This window comes from Rhinichthys klamathensis, unplaced genomic scaffold (assembly GCF_029890125.1).
Source record: "Rhinichthys klamathensis goyatoka isolate OS25496 unplaced genomic scaffold, OSU_Roscu_1.1 h1tg000656l_1, whole genome shotgun sequence".
NCBI classification, from domain to species: domain Eukaryota; kingdom Metazoa; phylum Chordata; class Actinopteri; order Cypriniformes; family Leuciscidae; genus Rhinichthys; species Rhinichthys klamathensis.
Window position 1 is genome coordinate 566,462 of NW_026607099.1, and position 15,131 is coordinate 581,592.

Below are 15,131 nucleotides of genomic sequence, written 5' to 3' on the forward strand. Positions count from 1 at the left end.
CGAGTAATGTAAACGGTGACACAATGTGTATTTTTGGGTGAACTATCCCTTTAAAGTTTAAACAGTGAGAGGTTTGATCTAAATGTCCACTAGATGGCAGCAGATCCATTTGCCACTCAACAAAATTATGCCATTGACGGATGTTTATTATCAGAGCCTCATCTTCATTATCCATTCACATCATGTAATATGATATTTGTGTTCAGGAAGAAAAGAGTAAGACTTTGTATATCTTGCTAATGTGGCTTGTCTGCCTGTTTAGAGTGATGTGTGGGATTAAATCTCGGGTCTTGTCTCAGACTTCACATCACGAACACAAAGAGAAGCCTTTGAAGATAAGTTGTAGTACTGTATTTATTACAATGTTTCAAATAATCCTAGGATTTTGTAAGCAATGTCCTGTCTGAGAGTGTCCTTATGTGGATGCGTGTAGGCTTTGTAAAATATGCTCTCAACAAAAGGAGGGCCTGGTAGGTTATACAGACTCATAAGATTAAGGGATCTGAGGATGGTATAAGTTTGTTTTTTGTCTTGCTTGTAGTTTTTCTACTTTTGGTGGCTTTTCATTTGGAAGGTCTTGTTTCAGGTCGTTGTTATGCCAATATTTCCTAGATCTTCCTTGATTGTTGCCAGCTGTTAGTTTGTCAACTAGTTGCTTGTGTGTTTAAATGCCTCTTATTCTCCTATTTGTGTAGTTGTGTTCTATGTAACCAGACTTGTGGAAAAACTGCATGAGACTGTGCAGTGTGACAACACAAAAATACAGTGACATGATTTTGTACTTTTTTTGTACATTTACACATGCCATAAATGGTGTCTATTGGTTCCCAATTTATCCACGGCCAAATCCTCTGGAGAACACCTGGAGAGCCAATCAAGTTTGGGGTGCCCAAAGGGTCTTGAAGAAAATTATGATTTTTTTTTTGTTTTTTTTTTGCATTATTAGCTTTTAAAATGTCTAACTAGGGGGGTTTATGTCACTTTTCTTGGCTCTGATGTCATTAAACACATCCATGGCTTTGTCAGTCTTGCAGAGCTTGGTGAGCAAAGTTGGTTTGCTAAACCCAGAAATTGCTGATACGGTATATCGCAGCCAGAGAAGCTGTGTAGGAAGATCAGGTATTCTCAGTACCTCTCCGGGAGGGCTTCCCGGATCTTTCCGACATTGTAAGATGTGTATTTAGCTGTTGTGAGGAAGACCGGGTGGTTTGCCCTATGATGCACCAGCATAACCATAACGTCTGTGTCCTCGGCCCTCACCTCAACAGAGGACTCCATTGCCTCATCAGAGCATTGTTGTACACTGATCCTACTTCTTTGGAAGATCTCAGCAAGGAGCAGAATGAGCTGGGCCTTGTTGTGCTTGTTGTCAAGGAACTTTTCCCATGGAACAATGCTTTTTTTTAAAAGTCTGAACAAATCTAAATGTCACTGAAGTACGTCTTTGTATGTCTCAGGTGGTCAAAAAACCCTTGCACAAGCCTGGTGGTTGATTCTGGTTGGCTTCTACACAGCGTCAAACGGGAGGCTAAGCTCACGTGGAAGGACATCGCCGAGAGCTACCTCCGGTTTGTGATGCCCTTGGGTAGCCAGCACCTCTGGATCACTGTGCTCTTTGATGGATACCGTAGCTCCACCAAGGACCATGACCACCTGAGACATACAAAGAATGCATCCAGTGACATTTAGATTCGTTCAGACTTAAAAAATTAAAATTCCATTAATCTGATTTTATAGGCCTACTTTTTTACATGAATATGTGATTTTTCTAAATAATTTTCATCTTTAGAAAACAAAAAGATATTTAATTAAAGAGGGGGCGGGGCGTCAGATGGATAGAGGCTTTAGGGCGGACTATTCATGACTTTTGCATTTTTCACGTGCTGTCCAGATGATGTCAGTGTTGCTTAATGTCGTGTAATGCTTCTTTTTTTTTAAGATGCATTTCGAAAGATCAACGTGATTAAGCAAATCGAGTTTGACTCCAGACTCCAGTTTGACAACAATCTATTCTTTATAATGAATGACACTTTCAATCCTTCATTATTTTATCATTTTTAACTTTTTTCCCATTGTCACATACATTATACATCATTTTATAATACAGGCTATTTACACTTATTCACAGTGATATGAATATGCACGAAGGACACTGCTTGACTCACATGGAGCTCATAAATCTGAAGCATGAGACACACATTCTCATAACTGGATGCAAAAGTTTGATCTACACTCACTGAAATATACTACACGGTCCCTAAATGACAAAATACACTCTTATCTGTGTTATTGTAATATGGAAGGGATTGGGTTGAATAGACGATTCTGGAGTGTGTCTATTTTGTTGTCCTGTTTGCCTCTTTGTTACTATAAGTATAAGGAATGATCTAACTGATGGGGTTTGCTTTTGTATAAACATTTTGAATAAAGCCATGAATATGAGCGGATGTGAAATATGCCTGCAGACAGCAGTTCTTTTGGAAACATGAATCTGTGCCACGCGGGCACACCATAAATGTGACAGTAAATGTATAAAGTTGTTTTTTTTTAGAAATGTTTAGGCATGAGCTATATTTTTTCAGCAGACACTTTGCATAGTTAGTGTTACTTTATACCCATCTCTAGGGTAAGCATTGCCTTTGGAGTATATCTGAGGATGACTCGTTGGTTTAAACAAATGAGACATGTAGATTCCAGAGACATTTTCAAAGCCTTATTGGGCATGGTGTGACTCCCACACGCTTTGGCAGTGAGTTTGACAGTGAGGCTAAAAAAAGTGTTGGATCATGGAATATAGAGCATTTTTAGCCTATTGAGTTATATATTTATGAATGTAATTAAGTTGTGGGTGAAAATACCAATACTATCCTCCTAATCCTGGAACTGTGGAGGTTCTGGCATTCTGATACTTACAGGAAATCTGACCGAGACACTTTGACCCACTTTCCTCTCAGCTGAGTCGACTGCAGCTGTTAAACATACCAAAGACAGACCTCTAAACCACTGCGTCCACACACAGCTGCACTGACCCGGCCAATAACCATTTCATATTTCAAAATATCACGCACATGGACCTTTTTATGTTGCACTTTTTTTGTGTTGGAACTGTATCACTCCATTGGCCTTGTTAGCAAGTTAAAAGTGTGGGGGACAAGGAGAGACACATATTGTAAAAATGTAAAATATAAATAAATCACTTTACAAACTGAAAATAAAATGCATGTATACAATACAATCATTTAATTTAATAATTAAAATTGTGCAATTGTACTTATTCATAAGTTTAATATTACAATAATAATTAAGTGTCCTTGTTAGGCTACATGTTACATGAATTACTGTAGTAATATGAGTAAATTATGCATAATTGCACACAACTAACCCTAAACCAAACCATAACAATTAACTAAAAGGCCCAGTTTCACAGACAGGGCTTAGATTAAGCCAGGATTAAACCTGGGTTCAATTAGGACATTCAAGTAGCTTTTATAAACGTGTCTTAGAAATAAGATGTGCATCTTGAGAGACAAAACAATGGCACTGACATATTTTAAGATATATCAGTGTAAGTTGCTTTCAGTTAAAACAGCTCAAACATAGACTAGACTTAATGCCTTATCTGTGAAACCGGGGGGAAGTTAATTAATATTACTCTTCAATGTGTTATTACTAATGAGACCTTAAAATAAAGCCCCTTTCTGTTCATTTATCAAAAAAGTATTAAAAATATTGAACACTTTTAATGGCATGTTAACTTTATACAATCATTTGGCAAACATAAATTGCAAAAATGTAAATGAATCATTTGAAAATAAAAATAAAGCCCTTGGCAAAATCAAGTACAAATTGCAAGTAATTCAATTTGTATTTATAAAATATAACACATAATTAAAGTTACAAATTAATTAGCCATTTATTACATTTTTTTTATTTGCCATTTCCCTTTGTTTTGTTTTTACATTTATTAATTTATTTTTATTTATGGAGGACTCATTTATTAAACAATTACTTTTTGTGTTTTCCATAATGGCTTCCCGACTTTTTCAGTATGTGCTCAGTGTGCCAATGAACAAAATATTTATATGTAATGGTTTGGAGCAATGAACCTAGTCTCCCGTAAGAGATTAATTTTACATTTAGAAATTGGAAAAGCTGCTATGACAGAATTTGATGCATGATTTCCAGCTGAAAGCCCTCTGTGTTTGTTAATGCTGTGGCTCTAAACAGTGGTGTCGACTCTATTGTTAGCTTCATGCTGCTAAGTGTAGAACGGCTTGCTCAGCAGCTGTTGAGAATAATAGAAGGTCGAGTGAGCGGGATTTGCGTCCAAGGCTGGAACAAGAGCCTTTGTGTTACGGACATGAAAGCCTGTGTTATTCAGAATGACTGGCTTTAACCTCACCTATCCTACAGGATTTCAGTTCAATTTGAACTTGAGGCAAGTACACGTCAAATCTTTTTCCTAACGAGGCACTTTCGATTTCACCAAAGAAGACTTTAGAATCCACTCAAAAGGACTGACATAAATCATTTCAAATCATAAGGTTGCACTACAAATAATCCTTATCTGTCTCAGTCAGCTTGGCTGAATTTTCAGACGTCAGAAGAATAATGTTACGCTTGGTATTTTAATGTGGCATGGAATAACAAGCTCTTTTCAGTCGCTGAATTCTTTTCCTCCTGATTATTTTCTTGTTTCCCTTTTAATTCAGCTGTATGAGGACAACATATACTAAAAACCATGCTAAAGTGGTCTTTTATTTCATTAATATTATATTATCTGCAAGTACAGTTTTTTTTAAAATATACTTTTAGGACTTGAAGTACACACAATACAATTAAGCGCACTTTTTTCACGAGGGAAATGTTAAATTATTAACTGTTCTTTTTACATTTTTGGAAGAAATTGAGTGGGTATTTGATTTAAACCATTTAATACTTAGTAAGCACTATTAATAAATAATATAAAACCCCAAAATATTCTCTGAGACAGTACAATGTATATGGTCCTCAAAATGCATTTATTGCAAACACGCTTTGACTTGAGTCATCCACATTCAAAACGTAAAAATCACAGCTTAAAAAAACACTCAAAAAAATGCATCTGCGGTTCACTCGTTCACCTCTTCCTCGTCATCCTCAAATGCTTCCTCGCCATCATTGGCCGTAGCCTCCTGGTACTGCTGATACTCCGACACAAGGTCGTTCATATTGCTCTCGGCCTCGGTGAACTCCATCTCATCCATTCCCTCTCCGGTGAACCAATGCAGGAAGGCCTTGCGTTTAAACATGGCCGAAAACTGCTCGGAAATGCGCTTGAAGAGCTCCTGGATGGCCGTGCTGTTGCCGATAAAAGTGGAGGCCATCTTAAGTCCTCTGGGTGGAATGTCACACACCGCGACTTTAACGTTGTTGGGGATCCACTCTACGAAATAGCTGCTGTTCTTGTTCTGAATGGCCAACATCTGCTCGTCGACTTCCTTCATGGACATTGGCCCGCGGAAAACGGTAGCCACCGTGAGGTATCGCCCGTGCCGCGGGTCGCAGGCGGCCATCATGTTCTTGGCGTCGAACATCTGCTGTGTGAGTTCAGGCACCGTGAGCGCGCGATACTGCTGACTTCCTCGCGCGGTCAACGGCGCGAATCCGGGCATGAAGAAGTGAAGGCGAGGGAACGGCACCATGTTAACCGCTAGCTTGCGCAAGTCTGCGTTCAGTTGGCCGGGGAAGCGTAGCGAAGTGGTGACTCCACTCATCGTGGCAGACACTAAGTGATTGAGATCCCCGTACGTGGGTGTGGTGAGTTTTAGCGTGCGGAAGCAGATGTCGTACAGCGCCTCGTTGTCGATACAGTACGTTTCGTCTGTGTTTTCCACCAGCTGATGCACCGAGAGCGTGGCGTTGTACGGCTCCACCACCGTATCGGACACTTTTGGTGAAGGCATGACGCTGAAGGTGTTCATGATGCGGTCGGGATACTCCTCTCGGATCTTACTGATCAGAAGCGTCCCCATTCCGGATCCGGTTCCTCCGCCGAGGGAGTGTGTGAGCTGGAAGCCTTGCAGGCAGTCGCAATGCTCACACTCCTTTCGGACCACATCCAGGACCGAGTCCACGAGCTCGGCTCCTTCCGTGTAGTGGCCCTTGGCCCAGTTGTTTCCGGCACCTGTCTGTCCTGCAAAAGCGATACAATAAGGGAAGATTGGTTGGGAACATTTTATTTCAAAAGTCCACTTTAGACTTTCTACTAACTCTTAAGTAACTTTGCAACTACGTCAACTAACTGTCAAGAGATATTAGTCGACTGTATGCTTAATATCTAATAACACTTTATTTTCATGGTCAAGTCAAGTCATCTTCATTTATATAGCGCTTTTAACAATGGAGATTGTTTCAAAGCAGCTTTACAGAGATAAACATACAATTTACGGTAACAGAGATTGTTTTGGCTTTATAGCGATTTTTGAATAATGTTATTTCCAGCTAAAGTTGGTTTTGATTGATTCACTTCCAGCAAAATTATCATTTGTTATTACATTAGGGGCCACTAAGACGACGGCGTTCTCTCTAAACAGACTTTAAACGCGAACCTGTGACCTGATGGCGCTCACATGCGCATTAAAAATTGATTCTATAGTTATATTCGTTTGAATATGTGTGCGCAGGTTTGGTCCACCAAAAGATATTCTACTGACTGTAAGTAACTTGCCAACTACAAGTCAACTTATTCTACTAACTCGAACCGTAACACCTAACCATAACCTAGCACTCTACTGACAGTCTACTACAGTCGACATACTCTAATGAGAGTTAGTGGACATGTAGTTGCAAAGTTACTTATAGTTAGTAGAATGTCTAAAGTGGACTATCGAGATAAAGTGGAACCAATGCAATGAAAAGAAATACAATATTTTTAGCCGCCGGCTACAGCGAACCGTGTGGCCATTGTGGAGCATTCATCATAGCCTATGTGGCGTTTATGTTCATTCTTGGGATGCTTTCCAGCTGCATTGATGCATTTTTTATTAGTGAATGTCATTTATATCCTCATGTCAAAATAAAATGTGTCCACACTTGTCTTGAGAAGAGATATTGATGAGAGGATATAGTTCATTGTGCCTCTTTATATACACCACCTTCCATATGTAGACATTCAATTTACAGTTCCTCGTGATCTATGTATGAATTTCATAACAAAAGTAAACATTTTTGAAGAAACTGAAATATGACATTAGATTTGTTTAGATTTTCACTGTCATAACTGAAAATCATTAGCTTCAAGTGCAATTTTAAAGTTACCCACAGTTTCATTTCCCAACAATACATATAAGGTCTGTCTGTAGTATGTACCAATTAGTAAATTGTTTCTGAAAATGCAAAAAGTTATATAAAGTTTTATAGGAAAGGGAGATAAATGTATCACTATACTACAAAATTCCCCATACTTCCATTTGAATTATTTTGTAGTTAAAATGTTTAATTATTATTAAAAAATGTGAAACATAGTAACAATAAAGAATGTGTAAATGTATCCAAATATTTCACTGGTAGTGTACGTCACAGAAATTCACAAAATAACCTTTTTTCCAATTTAAAGGCACAATGATGTGCCTTGAAACCTTTCTTTTACTGTCTATGCTTGAAACGCGCAGCATGATTCTGTTTTGACGTCACTTCCACTGAAACAGGAAGACAGGGCGGGACTTATCAATCAGCTCCTCCCCTTTTTAAAATAGCCGATAGCGTTACGTTTATATCACAGCTCGACCAGAGCCGTTGAGCTCGGAAAAGCCAGTTTCCTCCTAATCTCGAACCATTTCTCCTTCTCATCGCTTTAAAGTATCATTCTGTGCAGAATTCAAATGAGTCGGATACGTTTTCTGTTCTGCAGCGACTCGATCATATGATCCGCTCTGTGTATCGTGTCTCTGGACCAGAGCTGGAGTAGTTCACGTGACACTAAAGTGAAACCAGACTTCATTCGCCCCAATGGAAAGCATATTTACACTGTCTGAACCGTTCCCTATCCCCTATATAGTGCACACTATATGCGGGAGAGCACAATCGCTTTGGAGAGCTGATGTGATGTACTTCCCCTGCTGACGATCTTCTGATTTGGACTTTTTGATTATGTTTTGGTTATGTTTGGTTGAACTGACATCTCTTGAGCTTTTCCACGTACAAATACATGCTGACACACTAACTAACATTTATACTGATCCCTTGACACCACATGTTAATTACTTTATGTAAATAAATCTTATGGTTTACGCAGCGATTGTGTGGCGTTTGCGATCTTTTGTTGCGATCTTTAAGAAGAATCGTAACACAAGTGACTGATTTCAGCTTCAGCATCTATTCCTAATGTAGGGGGCGGAGCTTCAGATTCTAGAGAGCATTTGATTGGACAGAATATCAGATGAGAATTTGAAGTGCAGAGTTATGTCATCAAAATCATTGATCCATATTGGCGGAGGTTTTAAGTATATTCATACTTAAAGCCAAAAAACTTTTATTTTGATTTAATGGGAACTTTAAATAACCTTTTGTGAAATGTAAAGTTTCCACGGATGTTAAAGGTTCTTTATGGAACCATCGATGCCAATAAAGAAACTTTATTTTTAAGAGTGCAATATTGTAACTTATTTTGTTTGAAGGAGTAAGAGCATATGTTGTAAGAACATATAAAAACAGATGTTACAATTATGTGTTCTTTACAGCCTACATTCTTTGGCTTGAAGCTAACAGACCTACAAAACATTTTTTTTAAAAAGAGAGAGTTTGACACGGTACCAAAGATGAAGTTGTCTGGTCGAAAAAGCTGTCCAAACGCCCCAGAACGAACACTGTCCATAGTTCCAGGCTCCAGGTCCACCAGCACGGATCTGGGAACATACTTGTGAGCTAAACACACACACACACACACACACACACACATGGCTATAAATCCTGTTTGCTGTAAAAGATATGCTGTGAAACTTTATCACTAAAACAGATGATAAATGAATTAAATGATTATAAATTAATTGATAAAACATTGCACATTTTGCAAATAAATTCATATTTGTTTTATTAATTTATGTAAATCCTTTAATAAAACATTATGCTAGTGCAGTCAGAGCAGCCCAGGAAATTCCTCTGAGCTGACTACACTGTTCAAAGTTTAAGGTCATTGTGAGTTTGTGAGGGGGAGCAACAAGAGCACCGATTCATCCTCGCACACTGATGCACATACTTACAGGACGCCTCGTTGTAGTACACATTAATTCTGTCAAGCTGCAGCCCTGAATCACCCACATAGTTGCCGGCTGGGTCAATGCCATGCTCGTCGCTGATGACTTCCCAGAACTAGATGTGACAGTTGTTTTGCGTTAGTTCAGATATGATTTCAAAGCACGAGATTCTTTGAGTGTTGAGATTCTTTGCATACTCGCGCACAGTAGGACACATCTTGCCACGCCCAGGGCAACTGATGTGCCCTTAAAATATAACAGCTTGAGGCCTACCATGACTCAAGCATTGATCACATTTAAGTAGGCCTACACTAAATATGACCAAACCACACATTGACTAACTGTAATCAGCTGTAGAGAGAGAGGTGTACTGTAGATTCCAGATGCGAATCATTTTAACAGGTTGTAAACAGTTTAGTTTGGAAAAGTTTTTAGTGAGAAATACCCTAGAAAAAGAAATTCATGAAAAATAACCGGATCTTAAAGGGATAGTTCACGTTTTGATTCACTGAAAAGTATCGGATCATACGAGTCATTTGTTTAAGAATCGAACTTGTTTGCACTGCAGCTGTTTTGCATTCAAATGTCTGTAATCAGTGTTGCGCTGAAAAACTCTATTTGAGAACTGTCATGACGGAAAATCATCAGCTTCAGGTACTTTTTTAAAGTTTCCCTAAAAAAAGTTTGTCCATATGAAGAAAAAAAAAGTTTCAGTTTCCATATGAAATCTGTATTAATCAGTAGCCTAAATTGTTTTTGAAAGTGCACAATATAGTTTAAAACCGACACAGTGTGATAGGAAAATAAAATACATTTGACTAACCTTTGTTCCAATCTGATTGCCGCACTGTCCGGCTTGAATGTGAACGATTTCCCTCATTGTTGTAGTTGTGTTGTGTGAAGATGCTCCTCGGAATCTGAGCTCTGCTCGACTGCAGGGTGACTGTGAGTTCACTGACACACACGAGCTTCAGCTTTCACACGATTGGTCGGAATTTGATTGACACATCAGCTGCACAATCACACAAGTGTGCTGTCATTGCTCTCTTCTAGTCACAAATTATGCCATGCGTTGCAAAATAACATATCAGGCTACAATACAATACATATCAATATGTTCAGAGTAACTCGTATTTCAAAAGAAAGTCTAGACTTATTATAGGCTACACTCTAAAAAATCCAGGGTTGTTTTAACCCAAATTTGGGTCAAATATGGACGAACCCAGTCGTTGGGTTACATTTTTTAATTCGATTTTTAACCCAACAGGTGGGTTTGTTCATATTTGACCCAAATTTGGGTTAAAACAACCCTGCATTTTTTGTCTTTTCCGAGCAGTCTCTTTACGACAACATCTTGATATGTATCACAAGTCTACCTGAATCATGACGATAATCTGCTGCCCCTTCCATTATTGCCTTTTTTAGATACCTGATGCATGTCCTCAAAAAATACATTTGAGGCATATGTTACACAATAAGTGTGTAGTCCTGACAAAATCAACCTATAATCTGGTCACCCAGAAACACAAATCGGGGAAGAAGGGTAACTTTCAAGTTTCATTTTGATGAATCAGATAAAGTCTTTTTAAAATGCAGTCACAAAACAAGTTCAACTGGAGATCATTTTTCAGCACAAGCCTGATAAAAGATGACAATAATAAGTTGTCCTTTATAGTTCACTATTATTTTATTCACAGATTCACACACATTTAATGTTATCACCCTCGAAATAAGCAGTTCTTCCATGTAAACCATGATATTTTCCAACCATATAAAATACTGATGTTTGTCTAAGCATGTAAGCAAAAACTAAACATAAGTGCAGTATTCATTATTTGTCCCACTATCTGATGTGACGTTTAGCTACAGCATTCCTCTTCCCCAATATACCGCAACACATACGAGGATCCGCACAGGAGAACCTGACCCGTCAGTTTGGCCACGTACATGAAACATCGCAGTAAAGACCTGAAGAAGGAAAAAGGGAGTAATATTAATATAAATGGTCACTTTCAGACAGACTTTTTAGTCCTAGACTTCATAACAACAAGGTAGAATTTTGCCCCATGGTAATCAGATTGTTCTTAGAAGTAGCTACAACATTTTTAATGGTAAAAGTTTTGTATTACAGTAGATGATAAAACGATAGAATCATGTTCACTAGTAATGTCCGACTTTTGGATCCAACTGTATGTGTCAAGAAAATTATTTATAATTAAAGTCACCTGCATCAAATCAAAATTAACAATTCTTATTTTTAAATGGAATATTGCAGTAGGCTATATGATTTATCTTAACACATTATTTTTCTAAATTCACATGCCTCGAAATCTTGAATCAAAATACCTTCCCCTCCCTCTTGCAGCTTCTCTTCTCTGATGACGAGGGCGGAGCAACCTGTCACTCACATGAGATTCACCAATAGCAAACCACAACCATCCAATCAATTCCCAATGGACAAAATCAAGCCCCGCCCTACATCTGTTCTTGTTCCAGAAGCCGTTTTACTCGGATATACGTCACAATAGGGAAGAAAATACTGTCGCAACTTCTGTTTCATGCTGACTTTAAGATTGCAGATTTAAATTCTGGCATTAGGAAATTCATTGTGTGTGTGTGTGTCTCTCTTACATCAGAAAGTACTTGGCTCTGGTACACTTGACGTCATATGAGAGTGAGTATATGTCATAGAGTGTGGCTTTAACAGTGAGACAGCCCAGAAAATCCTTTGGGTTCAGCTTGTACAGGTCAAAGCTCAATTTGGCAATTCCACTTCTTCTCGGCTGTCGGAAACTTGGCATAACCTGGGAAATATGAATTGAGGGCAAAACAAATAGGTTGTGAGACAAAATCACTGACTGAAAGCAGTTACGGCATCGTACAAGCCTGCGCTCTAGTGGAACAAAAACACAAAGATGGGATAACTAAAATAACTCTTTCAATAATGAAATTAATACTCTTTAAATAACAAATGCTGAAGATCATTTTAAATCTTCTTGTTAAAAACATAAAACTGATAAATGAACTGCTGCAAATGAAGCAACACTTGGGATCTGGTTAATCCGGCTTTAGGGAACGCAATCCTGATCCTGATTAGACCTAGTTTCAAATCTGTTTTCATTGTTTGCTTAAGCAAAAAAAAAAAAAAAAAAGGCAAATGTCTTGTAAAGTATGCAGTAAAGAAAAAATATCCTGTTATATTTACTGTAAGAACTGTCAGATGTGGTTTGCAAAAAAATCTCTCTAAAAAAAGTATGGTAACAATTTTTCAGGCATGGCATTTTGGTCACAATATATTTTAAAATGCACACACAGTATTACAGATATGCTGTATACAGAAAAATTATAATTCATCAAAATTATAGCTTTTTCATGAAACGTGGCATAATTAATAACTTCATAACAAAAATAAGAAATAAGTAGAAATTTAAATAGAAATAAAATCAAATGTTATGTGTAACATATCACTTCTGGGACCATCATTTTACTGTTTATTAATGCAAAACAGGGATTCCCAAACTCTGAATCCCTTCACTTTAAACTTTAAATATAATATTTACTTGATATTTACTTGACCCCTGAGTTTTTAAGTTATTATTTTAATAATTTAACAACACATTTGCATGTTCACGGTTCTGTGATGTCGGTTAATGTCAGGCAGGTAAATATTTTTATTTTTGTGATTTTCTTTTAATTTATTCATTTAATTTTAAACATTTTTATTATTTTATTTATCCCTGGTTTATATGAAAAACTATTCATATATATATAAAAAAAACATTTTAGTGTAAAAGTAGTGTCTTGTTGAATATACAGTAAGGCAGATTTGCACTGTATTTTGTAATTTATACTTTTTACTTCCCCAATGTTTTTAATAATATTTTACAGTGAAAATGACACTTTTTGTCAATTCACTTACAGTTAACCAATAACAGATTTTGTTCAGTTAAAATGATAAATATATGTAACTGCTATACCAGTTTGCTAGGGGTCCAAACTTCCCCTTTCTCCAGGACCATGAATGGAGTGTTAGTTGGCAGAGACTGGAAAAAAGCCTCGGAGTCGACCACTGTCCCATCATCCTCCAGCACCAGTGTGAGCAACTGACACGTCATCATGAAAGAACTGGCCACCTGCAGAGAGAGAGGGAGAGAGAGAGAGATGAGAGAGAGAGAGAGAGAGAGAGAGAGAGAGAGAGAGAGAGAGAGAGAGAGAGAGAGAGAGAGAGAGAGAGAGAGAGTGAGAGAGAGAGAGAGAGAGAGAGAGAGAGAGAGAGAGAGAGAGAGAGAGAGAGAGAGAGAGAGAGAGAGAGAGAGAGAGAGAGAGGTGCCAATATTAGTATATATACAGTATCTCCAATAAGATCTGATTGTAGACAGAATGATGTTATCATGCAGGCTTGCTGGTGACCAGGTCTTATGCTTCAATCAAAGTATTATTAAGTATTACTAAAACCTTTTCACATTTGAAAAATAAATAAATAATAATAATTAAAACTTTTTTTCTCGAAACTGCAAGTTTACATCTCGCAATTGTAATTTTTTTAACTCAGAATTGCAAGATATAAATATATATAAGATATAAACTGCAATAAAAGCAATTATGAGAAAATGTCAGAATTGTGAGTTGACTTCGCAATTTCGAGTTTATATCTATATTATATAAAAAGAGTAAGAATCGTAAGATATAAATTCGCAATTTAAACTTTTCTTTCTGTTTTTGCAAAAGGCTACATTTCAGATATCATGTCTCTATCCCCCCCCCCCCCCCCCCCCCCCCCTTAAAATATAGTTTTTTTTAGGGTAAACCTCCTGCTGCAACTTTTTTATCCCACAATTTTGACTTTTTTTCTTGCAAATACCGAGTTTCTAACTCTAAACTCGCTAAACTCGTCTGAATAGTAAAATAACAGGTGAAACTCAAAAAATTTGAATATAGTGCAAAAGTTCATTTATTTCAGTAATTCAACTTAAAAGGTGAAACTAATTTATTATATAGACTCATTACATGCAAAGTGAGATATTTCAAGCCTTCATTTGTTATAATTTTGATGATTATGGCGTACAGCTTATGAAAACCTTTTCACAATATTCTAATTTTGAATTTGGGGTTTTCATAAGGTGTAAGCCATAATCATCAAAATTATAACAAATAAAGGCTTGAAATATCTCAATTTGCATATAATGAGTCTATATAATATATTAGTTTCACCTTTTATAAATGAACTTTTTTCACTTTTGATATTCTAATTTTTCGAGTTTCAGCTGTAAGTCACCCCCCCCCCCCCTCCTCCTCAGGATTGCAAGAAAAAAAAAAGAATTTTGAGATAAAAAGATTAATGAAATTTAAAAACAGTTATTCACAATATTACTGTATTAAATGGAGGTGGAGCTTGAGCAGAAGCGACTGCTGTATACTCTGACCTGCTGCCTGAGGTCTCCTAGAGAGGTGCTCGTGAAGCCTGTCCTCCGGCGCCGGTTCTGCGAGCACACCCTGTACGGACGGGCCTGAGGAGGAGGCAGCATCCGCTGGGCAAGAGACGCCATCGACGACACAGACCTGGGGAGGTTTACAGTCAGATCAGACACTTTAAATATAACCCAGAGTTTGGGGTATAGAAATAATTGTCATAACTTCAGGACTAGACATGCAACCTCAGGACAGTCTATAGTTTCTGGACTCAGACTGCATGGCTACAGCTTGTCTGAATACCAGAAATAACAGCTTTCGGTGAGGATTAACGGACATTAGTGACATAATTTGCATTGACCCAACAGTTTGGTTTGTTAGAGTGAGATATGGTTATATAAACAGGAAATTAAATGTTTACCGTCTGTTATTGTGCCAGTAATGCAATGCTTGACAAAAACACAGCAGATAATAGTAGGACAGATCACG

The 15,131-nt window shown here is 37.6% G+C and overlaps 2 protein-coding genes across 2 annotated transcripts; both read right to left on the minus strand.

Annotated features, from left to right (window-relative positions):
• Positions 1–5,002: 5,002 nt before the first annotated feature.
• tubb6 (tubulin, beta 6 class V) lies at positions 5,003–10,207 on the minus strand. Its single transcript, XM_056241594.1, has 4 exons — positions 10,057–10,207; positions 9,240–9,348; positions 8,794–8,904; positions 5,003–6,175 (listed from the first exon to the last, which is right to left on the minus strand). The coding sequence occupies exons 1-4, from the start codon at positions 10,111–10,113 to the stop codon at positions 5,112–5,114; spliced, it is 1,341 nt and encodes a 446-aa protein (XP_056097569.1). The 5' UTR covers positions 10,114–10,207; the 3' UTR covers positions 5,003–5,111.
• A 725-nt stretch (positions 10,208–10,932) lies between these two features.
• cidea (cell death inducing DFFA like effector a) lies at positions 10,933–14,827 on the minus strand (the record flags this gene model as incomplete). The annotated part of the gene is made up of 4 exons (XM_056241593.1): positions 10,933–11,201; positions 11,865–12,037; positions 13,211–13,366; positions 14,657–14,827. Coding segments are annotated over 4 exons (609 nt in total), but the record flags the coding sequence as incomplete, so codon positions are not given.
• Between the last annotated feature and the right edge of the window lie 304 nt (positions 14,828–15,131).

Bases quoted from the DNA above. Each gene is read 5' to 3' on its own strand.
- tubb6 (XM_056241594.1), bottom strand. From the start codon at position 10,113: ATGAGGGAAATCGTTCACATTCAAGCCGGACAGTGCGGCAATCAGATT. The intron at 9,349-10,056 runs GTTAGTCAAATG...TGTCACATCTAG, and splicing joins GCAATCAGATTGGAACAAAG to TTCTGGGAAGTCATCAGCGA. The intron at 8,905-9,239 runs GTAAGTATGTGC...GTGTGTGTTTAG, and splicing joins GTACTACAACGAGGCGTCCT to CTCACAAGTATGTTCCCAGA.